Source organism: Hyposmocoma kahamanoa, unplaced genomic scaffold, assembly GCF_003589595.1.
Source record: "Hyposmocoma kahamanoa isolate Upper Pololo Valley unplaced genomic scaffold, ASM358959v1 99879, whole genome shotgun sequence".
Lineage (NCBI taxonomy): Eukaryota > Metazoa > Arthropoda > Insecta > Lepidoptera > Cosmopterigidae > Hyposmocoma > Hyposmocoma kahamanoa.
The window spans coordinates 9,717,853-9,733,678 of record NW_020656077.1 but is presented as its reverse complement, the minus strand read 5'-3'; the positions used below and the strand labels follow the sequence as shown (position 1 = coordinate 9,733,678).

The following is a 15,826-nucleotide window of genomic DNA, read 5'->3' as shown; positions in this document are numbered from 1 at the left end:
CGATTTCAAGTGTAAATTTATTTTACCTATGGAATAAATAATCTTTGCCTTTGACTTTGGCGGTTTTCTTGTAAAATTACAAGGTAAGTTTATGTTTTTTCTATCATGTAAATTTTTAGGTACCGTGTCTTCTCACCGTGATCTAATCAGTGTATATGCTCAATTAATGTGTATATTTTTTCCAAAGTGACACTTTCACTGTCATACGCAATCAACAAAAGCCATTTGAGGCTGTATCGACTTTTAATAATAATATCGTTGTGATTAAATTACATGTCATCATTCTTCATCAAGGATCGTCATAAAGTCGATAATAAATACATACGATGTAATGTAATATATATACAAAAGTGTGTCAATGCGAATGTGTTCCGGTTTTGAAGGGTAAGGGTGCTGGTGAAATTACAAGCACATGGGATTACATCTCATGGGATTTAAAGCTCTGAGTGGCACTGCAACTGTCATGGACAGGCGTGTAGCTTACCATCAGGCGCACGACGTGCTCGTCCCGTCACTTGATATTATAAAAAAAAAGGTAAGTCTCTTTATCAATATTAATCCATTATTCATTTCACTGCTGCACACGGACCTCGGTTGAGGTCACGTGTGTTCTTCAAGCGTTGTGAACTTCTCCGACTTGTAGTAGGTATCATAACACTGAAGTCATAGGCCGTCGATCTCTCATTGGAGAAGCAATTGTTCTTTCTCTGGGCTGCCGCATTTGAGTGAAATCTACTAGTGCATTTTTTTTTCCGGTTCATAATATCATCAGTGAGTGTCATTGGCCAGTGTGAATGGCCCTTTTGTTATAAAAGGCTTATATTTGTGACATCAGCAGTAACATTAAAAATAAAATAGAAAATACTCAATAGCGTTACATTTTTAGCTCAATAAATTCATTTACAGAGTATAAAGGGTTTTTAAAGAAACTTTTCTTGAAAAACCCATGTAACGAAATAGCACATTCTTTAGACAAATCTTTAGGTGTATAATATATTCTTTGTAAGACCGTTATTTAAGTAAATACCTGAAACATTTGATTTAGAAAAACAGTTTTCCCCGCTTCTCCTCCGGTCACTCGACTTAAGGTAAAATGATTTCCGAGTTAAGAAATAAGTGCAATCTAGAGTACATCATATTTGACAATTTGGACTTTGTACCGTCTTATCGCTGGCAATATAGAGTTTGTTCATAATTTTCATACAGTGTTATACCATATTATACAAGTAGTAGCTGGCAGATACATAAAAAAGTAAGAAAGTTTATGCAGTTTATTATTTTGCGGTTCTCCTGCGGTTCGTATCGTGCGGTTTCTCGGTTTCAGCTTTCACGAGACCCTCGTCATGCGGGATGGTGACGTCCACAAGAAATACCCTCGACTGCGATCGATCCAATATCACAATATCAGGCTTATTCGCAATTATTATTATTATTATTATCGTAAACATGCAGATTTTTTTTCCATATTAGGTCAGTTCGATTCCCAGATACAAGCAACTATAAGTCTTTGAATACAGTATGTACTTGGTGTAACGGGCTGATATCCGCAACTAGACGTCAAGGCGCCTATTTTGAATGCAGTACTCCTTACTTTTAAAATTAAAATTACATCTCCAAGAAGCAATATATCCTACCTAAATTCCTACCTATTTGAAGTTAGTACTTTAACTCCATGTCTCTTAACCGAGAGACGCCCAGTGTTATTTCAGCGGAAATGGTGACTCTTAGCGCCATCTAACGAGTTTTCCGGTAACTATCTCTACTGCTGCCATCTTGTTAACGTTTTCCGTAGCGACTAAGACTTAATTTTTTTTTCTTATTCCTCTTGGCTTTTCGCGGTTAGCGTTTCAGCCACTTACTAATTTAGAAATAATTGAATTTCGAAATAGGATTACGAGAAAGAGTAAAACAGGCATTCGGCGAAGAACTATGGGATATAATTAAGCAATTAGTATGAATATAAGAGACATATTATATTTTTATAACAAAAAGTAATTATGTAGGTAATTCTCTGTTCCATTGAAGCCAGGTTACGTGAAGGCAAAAACGGGAGTGGTATTAATCATAAAATTTTCTTTCCCATAATCTTGATCCGGGAAGAGCCATTATTATACAGAAAAAACAAGTAATTGAATGTGAAATATCAGTCAAACTCCATCAATACAAGGAAAGACAGAATTTTTAAGAAGAGGCTGTATGAAATCATTGCCTACCCAAATAAAAGGGGTAAAAACATTGGACATTTTGGAGGTTATGTGTTTGTAGAAATATTGTTGTCGAAAAACCGCCTCTGTAACCGTAATAATAGTCTAGGGCTCATAGAAAATATGATTTCCAGTAGCTCGTTCCTCAAAAGAACGTGGCCGGTAGTGATTCAACGCGCCGAAGCACACAGAAAGCCGCGATGGCTGCCCGTCGCAAAAAGCAAGATTTATCGAATCCCAAAAAGGCCCGAAATCTCGATAGAAGAGCGACTGGAGCTGAAGCGGATAAACAACAACTACAAAACGCAGATTCGGGCCATCCGGAGGTTTTACTATGAAGATATGATTAAAGAAAAATCAACATTGGATAGCGCAAGTTCGGAGATGTCCCAGCGCTTGGAAGCTGAGGAATGGGCGCGCTGTGTCGAGCTCAACGATCAATGGAATGCTAAGGTTTGTATTTCACTAATTTTATTTTGAAGTGATGAGTTTTATTTTCTAAAAAGTTCTCTATTCTAACTGCAGTAATATTTCAAATACAATGTCTTCATTAACTAAATGTTTATTTTCTTATGGAATGCTTATAATGGTTGACAGTGTTTGTGACTACTAGAGGTGGGTGAGAAATAACGTCACGATGAAAAAATCACGATGATCCGCCGTCAAACAGTATCACCGTGACTCATTCCGAAGGAACGACGTTCCAAAGACACATAGATGTTCCTCCATTCCAATAACTATCCCCTTCACTCACATCACGACATAGGTATTTGATACAATGCGCGATCTCCGTTTCGTGGTGACTGAGCGCGCCACTCATTGTAGTTCTCTTCAAATTGGGCCATTTCGGCGATGGGAGTGAATGAAATAGGATAACTTTCTTTGCTCACTCACAAGGGTCGTAGGTGCTTATTACTACTAGAAAGGGCGGATGAAAAAATCTGCAGCAGTTATTATAAACCTATTTATGAACAAAGTAAAATATTTTTGTATATTTGTTTTATTATAGGAAGAGTTGGTGTTTTATATTTATGTATAATCTACTTTGTGTATTCTACTAGAAATACAATTACATTACATTTTATTGCTATTTTTAACAATCCAAAGATTCGCATTAAATAAGTAACAAACAAAATTACATTAAATACAACATCTACTTTTTGAATGGAATTGAAACTTACTACAAACGGAGCAAAAACTTAAATCATTCTATAAAAAACGGCTATAAGTTAATACTTATAGCCGTTTCTTTCTAATGAAAGAAGCCGCTGGCTAAAACCGTATATCGTGATGTAAGTTATAGGCGTGACAAGGTCACGGAAGTAACAGTCGTGACAAAATCACAATGATTTATCACTGTGATTGTTTTGGAACTGGAACAATAGTCACGGCAATAGAAATGTAATGCTATTCCCCATGTCTAGTGACTACTCTGCCCTCACACACTATGACACCGCAGAGGTGGTTCTGGCCTTGGGATAACTCCCAAAAATCCAATTTTTATGTGTGTTTTAGAATTTTTTTTTTGTAATTTATTTTAAAGTAGGTTTGGCCATAACTTTATTGTCAAAAAAACTAACCACTATGCTGCCACATACACATTGTAGCAAGAGTACAATACAGATTCAGAACAAAAACTGACTTCAGAACAGAACCCAAATTTCATCTAGTTTAATTGAATGGATTTGCCCCATTTTGTTTTTTTTTTTATAAAATATAGGTGCGCATTTGACCTCCATCTCACCGGATAGAAAGTGACGATGAGGTCGACGATGGAGCATGCGCACCTAAATAATGCCTATTCACTCTCGCCTTGAAAAGGTCCAAGTTATAATGTTCAGGGCACAAGTCTGCATGCAGGGAATACCACTCTATAGCCGTTCGCCATATAAATGTGGAAGCGTAACGCTTCGTGCGAATCTTTGGAATATCCACAACATAGAGGTGGAACCCAAGCCTATGCCTAGTCCCCCAGTGATGGTAAGGGGAAGGCGGAAAATCGTGTAATTCCATCGCACACTCTCAGTGGTTTATCCTGTAAAATACCGATAAGCAGGCAACTTTACGGCGGTGTTCAGGCTCTGCAGCTTCGCCTCCACTAATTCCGAGTCACCTATAAGCCTCTTGTCAATTGAATCCAAAGTGGCTAGTTGATACGTCGCGGAGCCGTCCCAAAGGTGGCAGCAGTACTCCATGCGATCAGACTTATACTTGGTACAGCTGAAGCAACTGTCCCGGTGTAAAGTAACGCCTCACCCTGGAAAGGATCCCAAGCTGCCTTGCTGCATTTTTGGCCACGGATTTAATTTATCTGCCGAAATTCAAATTGGACGACAGGTCCATTCCAAGTAGCTGGAGACAATTGGCTATCAGTATGTATATATCACGAAAAGTCGGAGTCAGCTCAAAGGGACTCCGTTTTGTGGAGAATATACACGCCTGCGTTTTGGTAGTGTTAAATTTGACAAGATTGGCATTGCCCCAATCGGAGACTGCCTGGAGTATCAAATCTAAACGGCTAACCATGGACTCTCGACAAGACTGGATTTCCTCTTCGCTGACAATTGTGCTGTCATCAGCATACGCAAAGGTACCTGGAATTAACATATCATTGATATGCAGCAGAAAGAGAGTTGCAAACAATACGGAACCCTGAGGAATGATCGCCGTATCGCCACTCGAATCGAACGTTCGCTCAAGAAATCCGAGATCTAATTACAAAGGTCAGTGGGAAGCCCATAAGAGGGAAGCTTACTTAAGCATGTCCAAAGACACTGCTTCGCCTTGCTTTTCTATAGCCTCGCTCCATGTGTGACAGGCATACACAAGAAGATCCCCAGCAAATCGCCCTCGTCGGAATCCGTACTGGCGATCACTGAGGAGATCGTTGTCTTCAAGGTACGATAGGAGACGGTTGTTGAGTACACGTTCCATAGTCTTCAGAGTATGGAAGTGACTGAGATCTAGGATCTGAGGTCTATAGTTACCTGAGTCAGCTCTGCTTCCCTTTTTAGACACAGGTTGCACGTTTGCAAGCTTCCACGGCCTGGGAACTACACCAGTCTCAATGAGTGGCGGTACACGCGTGTGAGAACAGGAGACAACTCAGGCGCACAGTTACGCAGGACTATTGCTGGAATTCCATCTGGCCTGCTAGCTTTATTCATGTCTAGATTTCGCAGAGTTCTAAGTACCTCTTTTTGGCGTATGCGAACTGGCGCCATAGTGCAGCCAGCCTGAGGTAAAGTATGTGGTAGGGTCCCCGCGGCATCTAGACAGGAACTTTCTGCAAAGAGTGAGGCAAAGAGATTCGCCTTCTCTTCCGCAGTATGAGCCAGCGAGCCATCCGGCCTCAGCAGAGGTGGCAAAGATGGGCGACAAGTTAGATTCGACCGCTTTGGCCAGGGACCAAAAGGATTTACTGCCTGCTGTATAAGAGGCAAGCTTGGCCGTTATGCGGCGCACATGGTCGAACTTGGCCCTACGTAAAATGCTTTTGCACTTCTTGGCGGCCTTATTAAAAGTTTTGCGTAGTCGAGCATCTGCCCAAGCTTGGTACGCGAACTGTTTATGTGCTTCAGCACAACTACAATCAGCGTTAAACCATGGACGCGCTTGGGGTCCATTGGTTACATCAAGAGTATGGTATGTAATACTCCATACCCAAACGCAAGACCTCGACTACAGCATCAGCACAGCTCGACGAGTCTCCTGAAGTAAAGCACGCCTGCCAGGGATATGACGCAAAGAAATGGCGCATTTCGTCCCAATCTGCTAACTTGTATCGCCACACCCGTCTCATACCACTAGGGCCCTGATCGGGTGGGGAGTATACAGATATAGTTTTCACCAGACAATGGTCGGAAATACCTAGTGGGGCCTCTACAACCACAGAGTATCGGTCCGGATCAAGTGATCAGTGACAAGTTTCAGCAGAAGGTCCAAGCAATTAGCCGAATGAAATTCAACATCCGGTATCCTAGTGGCACCATTGACAAGCTGGGATATGCTTAGCGTTAACGCAAGTTTACGCGTCTCTCTCCCAGCGTGATCGGTCTGAGTAGTTGCGCCGCTGAGTACCTATGCTGTATGTAATGCTCCACGCGTTTGAATCATAATTATAATAAAGATTTAGTGGTTGTTATTCAATTACAAAAGTTTAAAGGTGACATTTAAAAAAGATGCTATTACTGCCGTGAACACTAAAAAAAGGCCAATCTGTCACTACTTTTATTTTCTGGTAAGGTACAAGAGAAAAGTAAATGTTTTTTAATTTAATTTCTTTAAACATTATTTTCTCAGTTTTGAGTTTTGTCGCAGTGGGTACTTGCGACAAAACTCAAAACTAACTTTCAATTAAGTAAAGGCCGCCGACCATTTGGCATTAAAAAACATGAACAAGTCAAAATGTGACTTACCAGTTTTTGTTCCAATGATCGTAAGTTATTTGTATGTGTGTACAGTTGGCAGCAGAGCGGGACGAGCGTCGGCGCCGCGAGCTCGCCGAGATGGAGGAGTACACACTGAAGCGCATGGAAACCAAAGACAAGGAGCTTCGCGAAAAAATTGCCAGGGCCTCAGAGGCTATTCGACGAGAAAAGGTAAAGCTGGCCGTTCCATAAAACTTAACAATAACTTGTGAAATTAGGCAACAACTTCAGAGCACTTTCAAGAATGTGTACGTATACATATATTCTTAACAAAATATCCAATGCTCACTATGTGAATAGAACAACCATTAAAACATCACGAGGGACCTGGTAATCAAGATGTAGACTCCATTGTTATCACCACTAATGAAATGTACACTTTACAGGAGCTGAGTGCTACATTCATCACTCCAGAGACCCTGGATGAAGCCATAGACCGTGCCCTAGGCAATATCCAGGATTACAATTACGCTATAGACCTTCAGGGAAACAAATATGTGGGCCGAGATACTTCCATCACACCTACTAAAGAGAAGGAAACTGCCAGTTCTAAACACTAATATATCTAGTTATAATGTACATATTCTTTAATAGCTGCAATAAAAAATTCCAAACTGATGTATTTTTTACTGAGATAGTATTTATCATTATCGTAACTGTTGTTACAGTTATTTACCCTTGAAATTTTTTCGACATGTAAATTGCGTAGTAAATGTATCTATGGGATTTCAATGAGTGCAGATTCGGAGACCATGGGACTTATGAAGAGTACCGAGAAATGTTTGAAAAAAAAAACAAATACATTTGTGATTTTTATTTTTTTTGTGTGACAGTTATTGCGAGAGCAGTTGGTAATTGCGAAAACCTAAGACCTCGAAAAAAAATGCTTGCAACAGCGAAATATATAGGATCAATCATCTGCCGCATAGCGAATATACACGCGTCTGAAATGTACGCACAGCATTGTCCAAAAGGTACGAGGCAAACAAAACTGATTGTGCTTCGATATAAGTAGTGCAAAATTATTGCCTACAGTGCGGATACTAAATGCATTGTTGATGACGGAGATAGTCCTCCATCAACAACGCTCACGCTATAGAATGCCCGACTGCCTCCGCGTGGCCGAACGGTTACCAATGCGGACTGCCACGCAGAGGTCCCAGGTTCAATATTTGTAACGCCTACATTTATTTCTCTCGTGAGTTTGGGTGTAATGTGTGATTGTCTATGTATGTGTGCACCCGAGACGCAGGGTTTCTCTAGTGTGAATTATTTTTTTTATTAGAACCGACGTAATTTGCACTTTCAGTGCAATCAGATCTAAGCTGGATGTGGTTCTCGAGATTGAAAAATGGTGCCATTGGAATAAGCTTATTCCAGAGTAGATTGTAAAACACAAATTCAGAACATCAGTGCAACTAAATAGATTGTTATTTGTTATTTTTGCGCCTAAACCTGACTAGATTTTTACCGTACTAGTCAATTTTCACGCTAGATTCCGGCACGTCGTTGCATTGCAAGCTAAATTTTAATATCAATGCATTTTATTAGTTGAAATTTAATTGTAGTTGCTAAGTGAAATTATGTTTTTTTTTTAGGAAAGCTCTCATTTGCTGTTTTTGACGACTTCAAGATTAAAAATTAAACGACAATAAACTCTCACTTGTTCACTTTATTACATAACCACATGATATCATAAATAACTACTATTGCGTCTATGTTCACTTCCTGGCGGCGAGCGCAGCCAAGTCCGCGATGCAGCGGTCTAGGGTCTTCTTCTCCTGCTTTGGCGTGATGGACTTCTTCACATTGTTCACGATCCAATCCACCATGTGCTTCTGAGCGAGGCGACGTTCGACTGTCGCCTTCTCGAGCTGATAATCCAGGCGCCGCTTAACCTGTACGAATTAGGTCAGTTGAAATTGAAAACAGTTGAAATTTCACAATAACAATTTAAGTATTTCTATCACTAACATATGAGTATTAATTTGTTAAAGCATCAAGTTGTATTGTATTCAATGGATATACCTCTGTGTAAACATTCATGAGACGTTCTCTGTAAGCAGCCTCAAGTTGAAAGAGAACATTCTCCTTTTTAGCTTGGATCAGCAATTCTTGGCCCTCAGCGCGCCACTGGGATGTTTTCTCTTCCTTGATTGCCTCCTCCAGGCTTTTGATGGTATTCTCACGGCCCTCATTCCAGTCCTTCTCGACTTGCTGTTTAAATAATATTTCTATAAGTTTTTTCCTTGTTAAGACTGCATTTATTGTCATTTTTACTGCTGTCAGGAATAAATATACTGACTGATATACAAACACAACACATTCTTACACTATTCTGGTGCCATTTAAAAGAAGACTTGAGATAGGTCATTTACTTCAGACATAAGAAAGTGCTGTGTAAAATATAGCAATAAAAGTCCTTACATCAACTTCCTTATCCAACCATTTGGAAATGCCGGGCCCAAACTTCGTAGTGGCAAAATACACCATGACGAGAATCGAGAGGCCGGCGTAGTACTCGTGCTCCATTATGTATATCTCCTTGCTGAACAGGTATGTGGCCAGACCCACCCCAAATGTGTATGGGCCAGTCACTCCAGTTTTGGGGTGGAATAGTTGGAACCTGTGGAAGTGGATTGTTATTAGTTTGCCGTCACCCTGTCCACAAAATGTTTAGTTCTATAATGTTACTGCTACATTAACTAAACTATCAGATAACTCGCGTATTTATGTCGAATTTTTGCTCAACATGTTTCAAACCAGTCTGTGGTCCCTATTCATGCAGCAATCCTGCGTGTGACTTTAATAAAAACGAAGCAAACGAGGGTAGTTGCTCGACGACGCCGCCGACGCCGCCTGCGCCCACAGCCGTACTGAGTGATCGGGCTGTCAGGGCTGTGGCGCATTTCATGAAGACTACGGACTGACTCGAAACATGTAGAACTTAGTTAACATATCTGAGTCTCACAGTGGTTTTCTATTTAATACTGCAAAATTTTATAGAAACACCCTATGGTGTCCTAATTCATTACAATGTATATCCCCCACTACATGAACTACTCCAATTAAAAGGTAACATTAGCAGGATTGTCATTTTAAGTATTCATTAATGAAGTCTAGAAACTACATGAAATGTAGTAATATAACTAGACAATTATAAGAATGACAACAGCTGATTCATAAATAGATCACATTTTCATACTTCAATACTAACTGTCAAGGAGCAGGAATTTGGGATCTGAGAAAGAAATAACAAAATGTTGGTGTAATACATTTGAATGCATCCGATTATTCTACCAAATATTGTATACACTTGGAATATCTTTAAAATCAGACAGAGTACAGGTATCATAATACAATCAATGTGGCTTTAGGTTTTTTATTTTTTTTTCTTTATTTAAAGAGCTTTGTCACAATAAGCGACTACGCCGCTCTATACATATATTTATATTATAAAGTAAAGAGAGAATTGAAGCAGCTTATAATTGCCTTAACTTCAAGCCTCTCTCCACCAATCTATATAGCATCTTGGCTTCCCTTGATAGGGGAAAGGCCAAGACGCTGTTGCATCCGCCAACTTGTCTAAACTGGTCACACATAGCAGCTACATCAAATCTAAATGACTCGTTTCGTCCACACTCCATCAGTATATGATATACGTCCTCTTTTAAGTCACAAACAGCACAGTTTGGTGATTGCTTTAGAAGGTTGGACACAAACAAGAGAAAACAATTTACATATTTTATCAGTCCTAATCGTCAGTGTTTTGTATAAAAGGCAAAAGCGCCATTTTGAAAAATTTTGCAGGGGAGCATGTTTTTGTGTGTAACAACCGTTTGAAATTCAATTTTAAAACGCAATTAAAACCATAACTGAGCTTTAAAACCGGATGTAAATATTTTAAAACACCAATTAAAACCTAAAACATGTTTGCCTGAAAAATTTTTCACTTTGAAAGTGCTTTCGCTCTTTCTGCATTGACGTAATGAGAGACTTGTCTATACTGGAATGAAAAAGTGTTCATACCATTCTTCAGGAATAAAACCAAGTCGGACTTTGCCAGGTTCTCCACGCACTGGTCTAGGGAAGTTCTTTTCATCACGTAGTGACGTGTCTGTGGCAGAGCCACGAGCCACCAGTGCTGTGGAGGCCAACTGTCGTGCCGCAACTGAAGCAGTGCAATATAACATAAACTGTTAAAGCTTTCTTACAGTATATTCACAAAAATTCGTTCACAAAACAGATAGAAATATCGCTTTTCAGACAGAGTACATGTTAATACAATGTGGATGGGAGACTTGATACAATTAACCCTTCATACCAGAGTAAACTTCTTCAAGACATTATTTCAAGTATGTACCAACTTGTATGGTTAAGAGAGCATAGAGCCAAATATGAAATAATTACTTTAAATGGACACCCCAAAGTTTTTGTAAACATTACATAATAACTCTTATTTATATACAGCTCCACCCTTGTAAAGAATTTATTTTGTAGGTTACTTATATAAAAATGCACTGACTTCGCAAACTTTGTTACTTCTCAAGGCTTACAAAGACAATTTTGTGCAGTTCCTCGCCCTATATTCGTGAAATTAAAAGAAAAAATCGCCGGAAAATACATGTTCAGCACCCTGACAAGGTGATTACATAAACCTTTAAAACATCAAGGTTATGTCCAATTATTAATGGTAAATAGGGAATGTACATAAAATAATTAAGCTAATTACACGTACCTGAACGCAAAGCTACCCGTGATAGCATATTTTAACAGAATTTTCGATATATTTTACAATTTACGACAGCCCCTCAGAAAATCGACTTTGCGTTAGTGTTGCGCCATAACCGATTAAATACCTCAATTTAGTTACTAAAAAAACGGTTATTAAAATCGGTTTTTTTTCTAGTTGAGCATTGAATTGGCGCGTACCATACAGCTGGAATAACGGGGAGGCTCCTTTCGATCACCCCTTTGTGATTGTTTGTTAACACGATCGATGCTCGCGTTGCTATTAATATTTATCGCAAGAATAATTATTATTCTATCGACTTTCAAGAGTCGATCACAAATTGAAATATACTTTGGACGGTTCTTGCCATAAGCGCCATAGAGTTGTATTTAAATCTTAAGTGTCAAGCTTGACGTGCTCTGGACCCTGTACTTACGAAGATGTACTTAAACTAAGCAGAAACTTGTATTACAGGGTCACTCATCATACGTTGGATGATAGTCCGTGATGGATGAGTCATCTCGGATTGTTATCCAACATACTGGTGCAGGGTCAAGAGCACGTTAAGCTTGATACTTAAGATTTGATTTAAATCCAACTCTATGCCGTTTACGATAAGAACGAACCAAAGTACAAAGTGTCCAGCTTGACGTCCTCTTGACTGTACATGACCTCGTCAAAATATTGATAGTCTAGCACTGCCCAATATCAATCGCCAATTTGATATTTCGTGCAAATCTGACAGTAGACAGTATATTTTTAAGGTTAGGTTTTACGTCAGGTTGTTTTCTTTACAGCTTAATTTCCTGCGTGTCTAATAAATGGGCGTTATTGTTGATGCGAACTTTGTTTAGGTAGAAAAATGGCTGGCACTTATTATTTCGTCATCGTGGGCCACTCCGATAATCCTATATTTGAAATTGACTTCATACCAACCACGAAAGAAGTGAAGGTAAATTTTTTTGTTCCACTTGTTCGTTACGTGCATTTCCTGGTCATTTGAAACTTTTTATTACATGTCCAACAATTTTGCTTCCAGAAGGAGGATAACAGACATCTGAACCAGTTCATAGCGCACGCTGCGCTCGATCTAGTCGACGAACACATGTGGAAGGTGACCAACACGTACCTCAAGTCAGTGGACAAGTTCAACCAGTGGTTTGTTTCAGCTTTTGTCACTGCCAGTCAAGTGAGTACAAATGAGTAGTTTTTTAAGGGAGTTACCACACCTATCACGGAAACTCAGGCTTTATATCTGTGTAATGAAAGCGATACACACAATGACTTTTCAACCTTATTTCATGGAATAGCGATGCGTGATTGCGTATGATTTCCAGGTTCAACTCACTAGGAATTATTAAACCTGTCGTTGGAATGAATAATTTTGTATTTATTTATTGCAAACAATGTTAGTACAGGCATTAATCAGATAATTACTAAGTACAAACATATCCCATTGGGGTGTAGCAAATTAATAGTACTCTCAAATAATTAACAAAAACAGTACATAAACTAAACATTCTTAAAATAGACACATGTTATGAAAGGGTTGAAGTGTTCATCACTTCTTTCACATGATCTTATAGGAGAGTCCATGAAGTCTCTACAAACTATAGTAGCACGCATTTATCAGAAGGGACGAATTTGGTTTTAAATGTGTTGTCATTTTCGTCTGTCTTAAGGGAATCCGGTATTTCATTACAAATTAATATACATCTATAGAGCGGGCTTTCCTTAAATATTTCATTTACATTGATTCCATTAGCAATGACTGTGCTTATATTCAATTTAGGCAAATGGCTTGATTTGACTTATCAAACGATTCGCCGAATTATTAGTATTGGTAAAATTCAAATTGCCACATCGGTATTTTCTGATCGGCTCGTGCTGGTTCTACATCCATAGGTGTGATGACTCCTTAATGAACTTATAATAGTAAAGGTCTATCGACACATATCCAGGCTGTGGACGGGCAGTGCTCCGTCAGGGGCTCAAAAAAATATTGTTGTGTATATTTTGTATGAACTCATTCAAACAAGTCTGTGTCCGAGCCAGGACGGGCCCGCAGTTCATACAAACTAGAACGCCCCGTCCACATCACCAGATTCAATTTGTATTCCAATGTATACAGAAACAAAGAATAATCTATATCAACCTTCTGGAATGTAATGATATACATTTTTCAAATTTGTTACCAAATTGACACTTTAGCTGTGTGCTTTAGCCTAGATCTATTTAAGCACATCCAGTGGCTTGAGTGCACATGTTCCACTTAAAACATCTCAATTTTTTTATTTATTTATTAACCTATACTATACTGACATTCAATTATATTCATGAATTACTTAAACTATAACATCAGCACACCCTGAAGACGCATAGGTCTCCCCAGCTCTATCCATCTGGGTCTGTCCCTTGTTAGCCTAGTCCGTAGAGCTCCAGCTATTTTTTTAAAGTCGTCGGACAAAATTTTTAAAGGGACGACCTCTTTTTCTCTTCGTGTTTTGTTTTGGTAACCATTCTGTTACCTTTCTGGTCCACTTTTCTATTTTTTCCCTGTACATGTGGTCAGTCCACTTCCACATCTCAATATCATGCCCTGTAATAACCACCATAAGACCACCAGAGTAAGTGCAGCTTATGCGGACACAGAGAGTGGTGTATTGTATACAGTGTTGTCAGAGCTTTTGAGTCAACAAGTATGTCTTGTTACCTGAAGAGTAGCTTTTTGCTGCAAGTTACATTTCGTATTTTTATTTGTCTCAATTCTTAAAGAAAACAAAGTAGATATGCTTGAGAAAAATCAAACTTTTACCTTTAAATTTTTTAGTAATTGATAGACTCAGATATGCTGAGTTAAGAGCATCAAGTACATAACCATGCTCGATTGTTAAGAGATATAATGTAACATAAAAATTTAAAATGGTACATGAATGTAAGTAATTTCTTCAATGTGTGTACAATACACTTGCATTAACTATACTGTGTTCTTTCAGATGCGTTTCATAATGGTGCATGATTCACGTAATGAAGATGGCATTAAAAACTTCTTTACGGATGTCTACGAGGCGTATATAAAACTTATGCTGAACCCCTTCTATAAAGAAGACACATTGATCACTCTACCAGCATTTGAAAAGAAGGTTCAGTTTCTGGGCAAGAAATATCTTACATAGTATTTATGGGAACCTAATTATCAACTATTCTTTAAATATGTTGTGTACAGTGAGAACTTTTAGTGTTTTTTCTGCAAATGAACTCTATACTGAACTTGAATTTGCTAGAATAGGTGAATAATCCTTTGGCTATACACAGTATGTATTAGTTGTGCAAAGTATTTAAAAATAATATTATTGTTGTCATTGTGTGAGTTTTGCGATTGTTTATGGTGTCCAATGACACGGTTAGATTAACGAAAAAAGAGTTCAAAAATACATTCCTCATTCAGTCAATTTGTATTAAGAAGAATTTCCCAGTGACAGACAGAGCATCGGCAAGTGTTTAATTATACCAATTTGGTTATAAACACTGATGGTATTTTGATGTTGTTATACTTTTATTAAGTTTGCTCTCAAAATTGTTTCGATCTACAAATGGAAATATGGAAAAGAAGTTAACGCAGAAGAAACAATAATTATTATAGAAAAAAAGCTATAATTAAAATAGTATCTGTTGGCCAGAAATGATCTCTATTTACCAGTGGAATGGTTGTGGAATCAGTGTCGGTCAGCTGTTGAACAACAGACAAAGTGGCGGGAAGTACAAGTCGCCCACCTGGTGGTAAGTGACACGCCTGTCCATAACAGTTGCAGTACCACTCAGAGCCATAAATCACAAAGATCTGAGGGGCACTGCCACTGCACCCAGCACCTTGAGACACAAGTACACAAGTCTCATGTGCCTGTAATATCAACAGCACCTTTAACCCTTTAAAACCGGATTGCAGTAATGTGAGCATTACTGCTTGGCGGCAGTGCTTCCCTGGATGAACCCTTCACAAGGACTTCTACTTTTAGTGTACTCAAATTTCGATGACGACAAATGTTTAATAATGTATTAAAATATGATGCACAACATTTGTTTTGTTGATCTATGGTGTTAACAATTGTCACCTAATAGCAACAATGAAAGATGATTTGTATTGTAAGAGTAATTTATATAGTTAATATGTACATATTGCAATAAACGGTTTGTTCATAACGTTTATGAGTTTTATTGAGTATGTGGTCACAAAATAACTTTAGTTCTCATATTGTATACATCGGGTTAGTCTACTTTTGGCACTGTAAGGACCAAAAAGGAAAGCTTGCAACACGTGAATATCCACTATTGTTATGTTGCTATAGAGAAGGTCAATTTTATGTACTATATTTGTAAGTCCATGACTGTACCCGAAATTAAGACGAAAACAAATTCTGCATTAGAATGCCACTTTGATAAATTAAACGATATGTTAGAAG

General features: G+C 38.5%; 3 protein-coding genes across 3 annotated transcripts; 2 read left to right on the top strand and 1 right to left on the bottom strand.

Moving 5' to 3' along the window:
• The first annotated feature begins 2,201 nt into the window (after window positions 1-2,201).
• On the top strand, window positions 2,202-7,246 carry LOC113239508 (probable 28S ribosomal protein S26, mitochondrial). Its single transcript, XM_026476545.1, has 3 exons — window positions 2,202-2,657; window positions 6,668-6,805; window positions 7,021-7,246. The coding sequence occupies exons 1-3, from the start codon at window positions 2,328-2,330 to the stop codon at window positions 7,192-7,194; spliced, it is 642 nt and encodes a 213-aa protein (XP_026332330.1). The 5' UTR covers window positions 2,202-2,327; the 3' UTR covers window positions 7,195-7,246.
• Window positions 7,247-8,294: 1,048 nt separating this feature from the next.
• Window positions 8,295-11,477, bottom strand: LOC113239423 (ATP synthase subunit b, mitochondrial). The gene is made up of 5 exons (XM_026476427.1): window positions 11,373-11,477; window positions 10,664-10,805; window positions 9,062-9,260; window positions 8,663-8,851; window positions 8,295-8,532 (listed from the first exon to the last, which is right to left on the bottom strand). The coding sequence occupies exons 1-5, from the start codon at window positions 11,398-11,400 to the stop codon at window positions 8,356-8,358; spliced, it is 735 nt and encodes a 244-aa protein (XP_026332212.1). The 5' UTR covers window positions 11,401-11,477; the 3' UTR covers window positions 8,295-8,355.
• Window positions 11,478-12,176: 699 nt separating this feature from the next.
• On the top strand, window positions 12,177-15,237 carry LOC113239477 (trafficking protein particle complex subunit 2). The gene is made up of 3 exons (XM_026476508.1): window positions 12,177-12,318; window positions 12,406-12,555; window positions 14,363-15,237. The coding sequence occupies exons 1-3, from the start codon at window positions 12,229-12,231 to the stop codon at window positions 14,540-14,542; spliced, it is 420 nt and encodes a 139-aa protein (XP_026332293.1). The 5' UTR covers window positions 12,177-12,228; the 3' UTR covers window positions 14,543-15,237.
• Window positions 15,238-15,826: the final 589 nt, after the last annotated feature.

Bases quoted from the DNA above. Each gene is read 5' to 3' on its own strand.
- LOC113239477 (XM_026476508.1), top strand. From the start codon at position 12,229: ATGGCTGGCACTTATTATTTCGTCATCGTGGGCCACTCCGATAATCCT. The intron at 12,319-12,405 runs GTAAATTTTTTT...TTTTGCTTCCAG, and splicing joins CAACCACGAAAGAAGTGAAG to AAGGAGGATAACAGACATCT. The intron at 12,556-14,362 runs GTGAGTACAAAT...GTGTTCTTTCAG, and splicing joins CTTTTGTCACTGCCAGTCAA to ATGCGTTTCATAATGGTGCA.
- LOC113239508 (XM_026476545.1), top strand. From the start codon at position 2,328: ATGATTTCCAGTAGCTCGTTCCTCAAAAGAACGTGGCCGGTAGTGATT. The intron at 2,658-6,667 runs GTTTGTATTTCA...ATGTGTGTACAG, and splicing joins ACGATCAATGGAATGCTAAG to TTGGCAGCAGAGCGGGACGA. The intron at 6,806-7,020 runs GTAAAGCTGGCC...TACACTTTACAG, and splicing joins AGGCTATTCGACGAGAAAAG to GAGCTGAGTGCTACATTCAT.
- LOC113239423 (XM_026476427.1), bottom strand. From the start codon at position 11,400: ATGCTATCACGGGTAGCTTTGCGTTCAG. The intron at 9,261-10,663 runs GTATGAACACTT...CCACTTCCACAG, and splicing joins GGTTTTATTCCTGAAGAATG to GTTCCAACTATTCCACCCCA. The intron at 8,852-9,061 runs GTAAGGACTTTT...TTATTTAAACAG, and splicing joins GGTTGGATAAGGAAGTTGAT to CAAGTCGAGAAGGACTGGAA.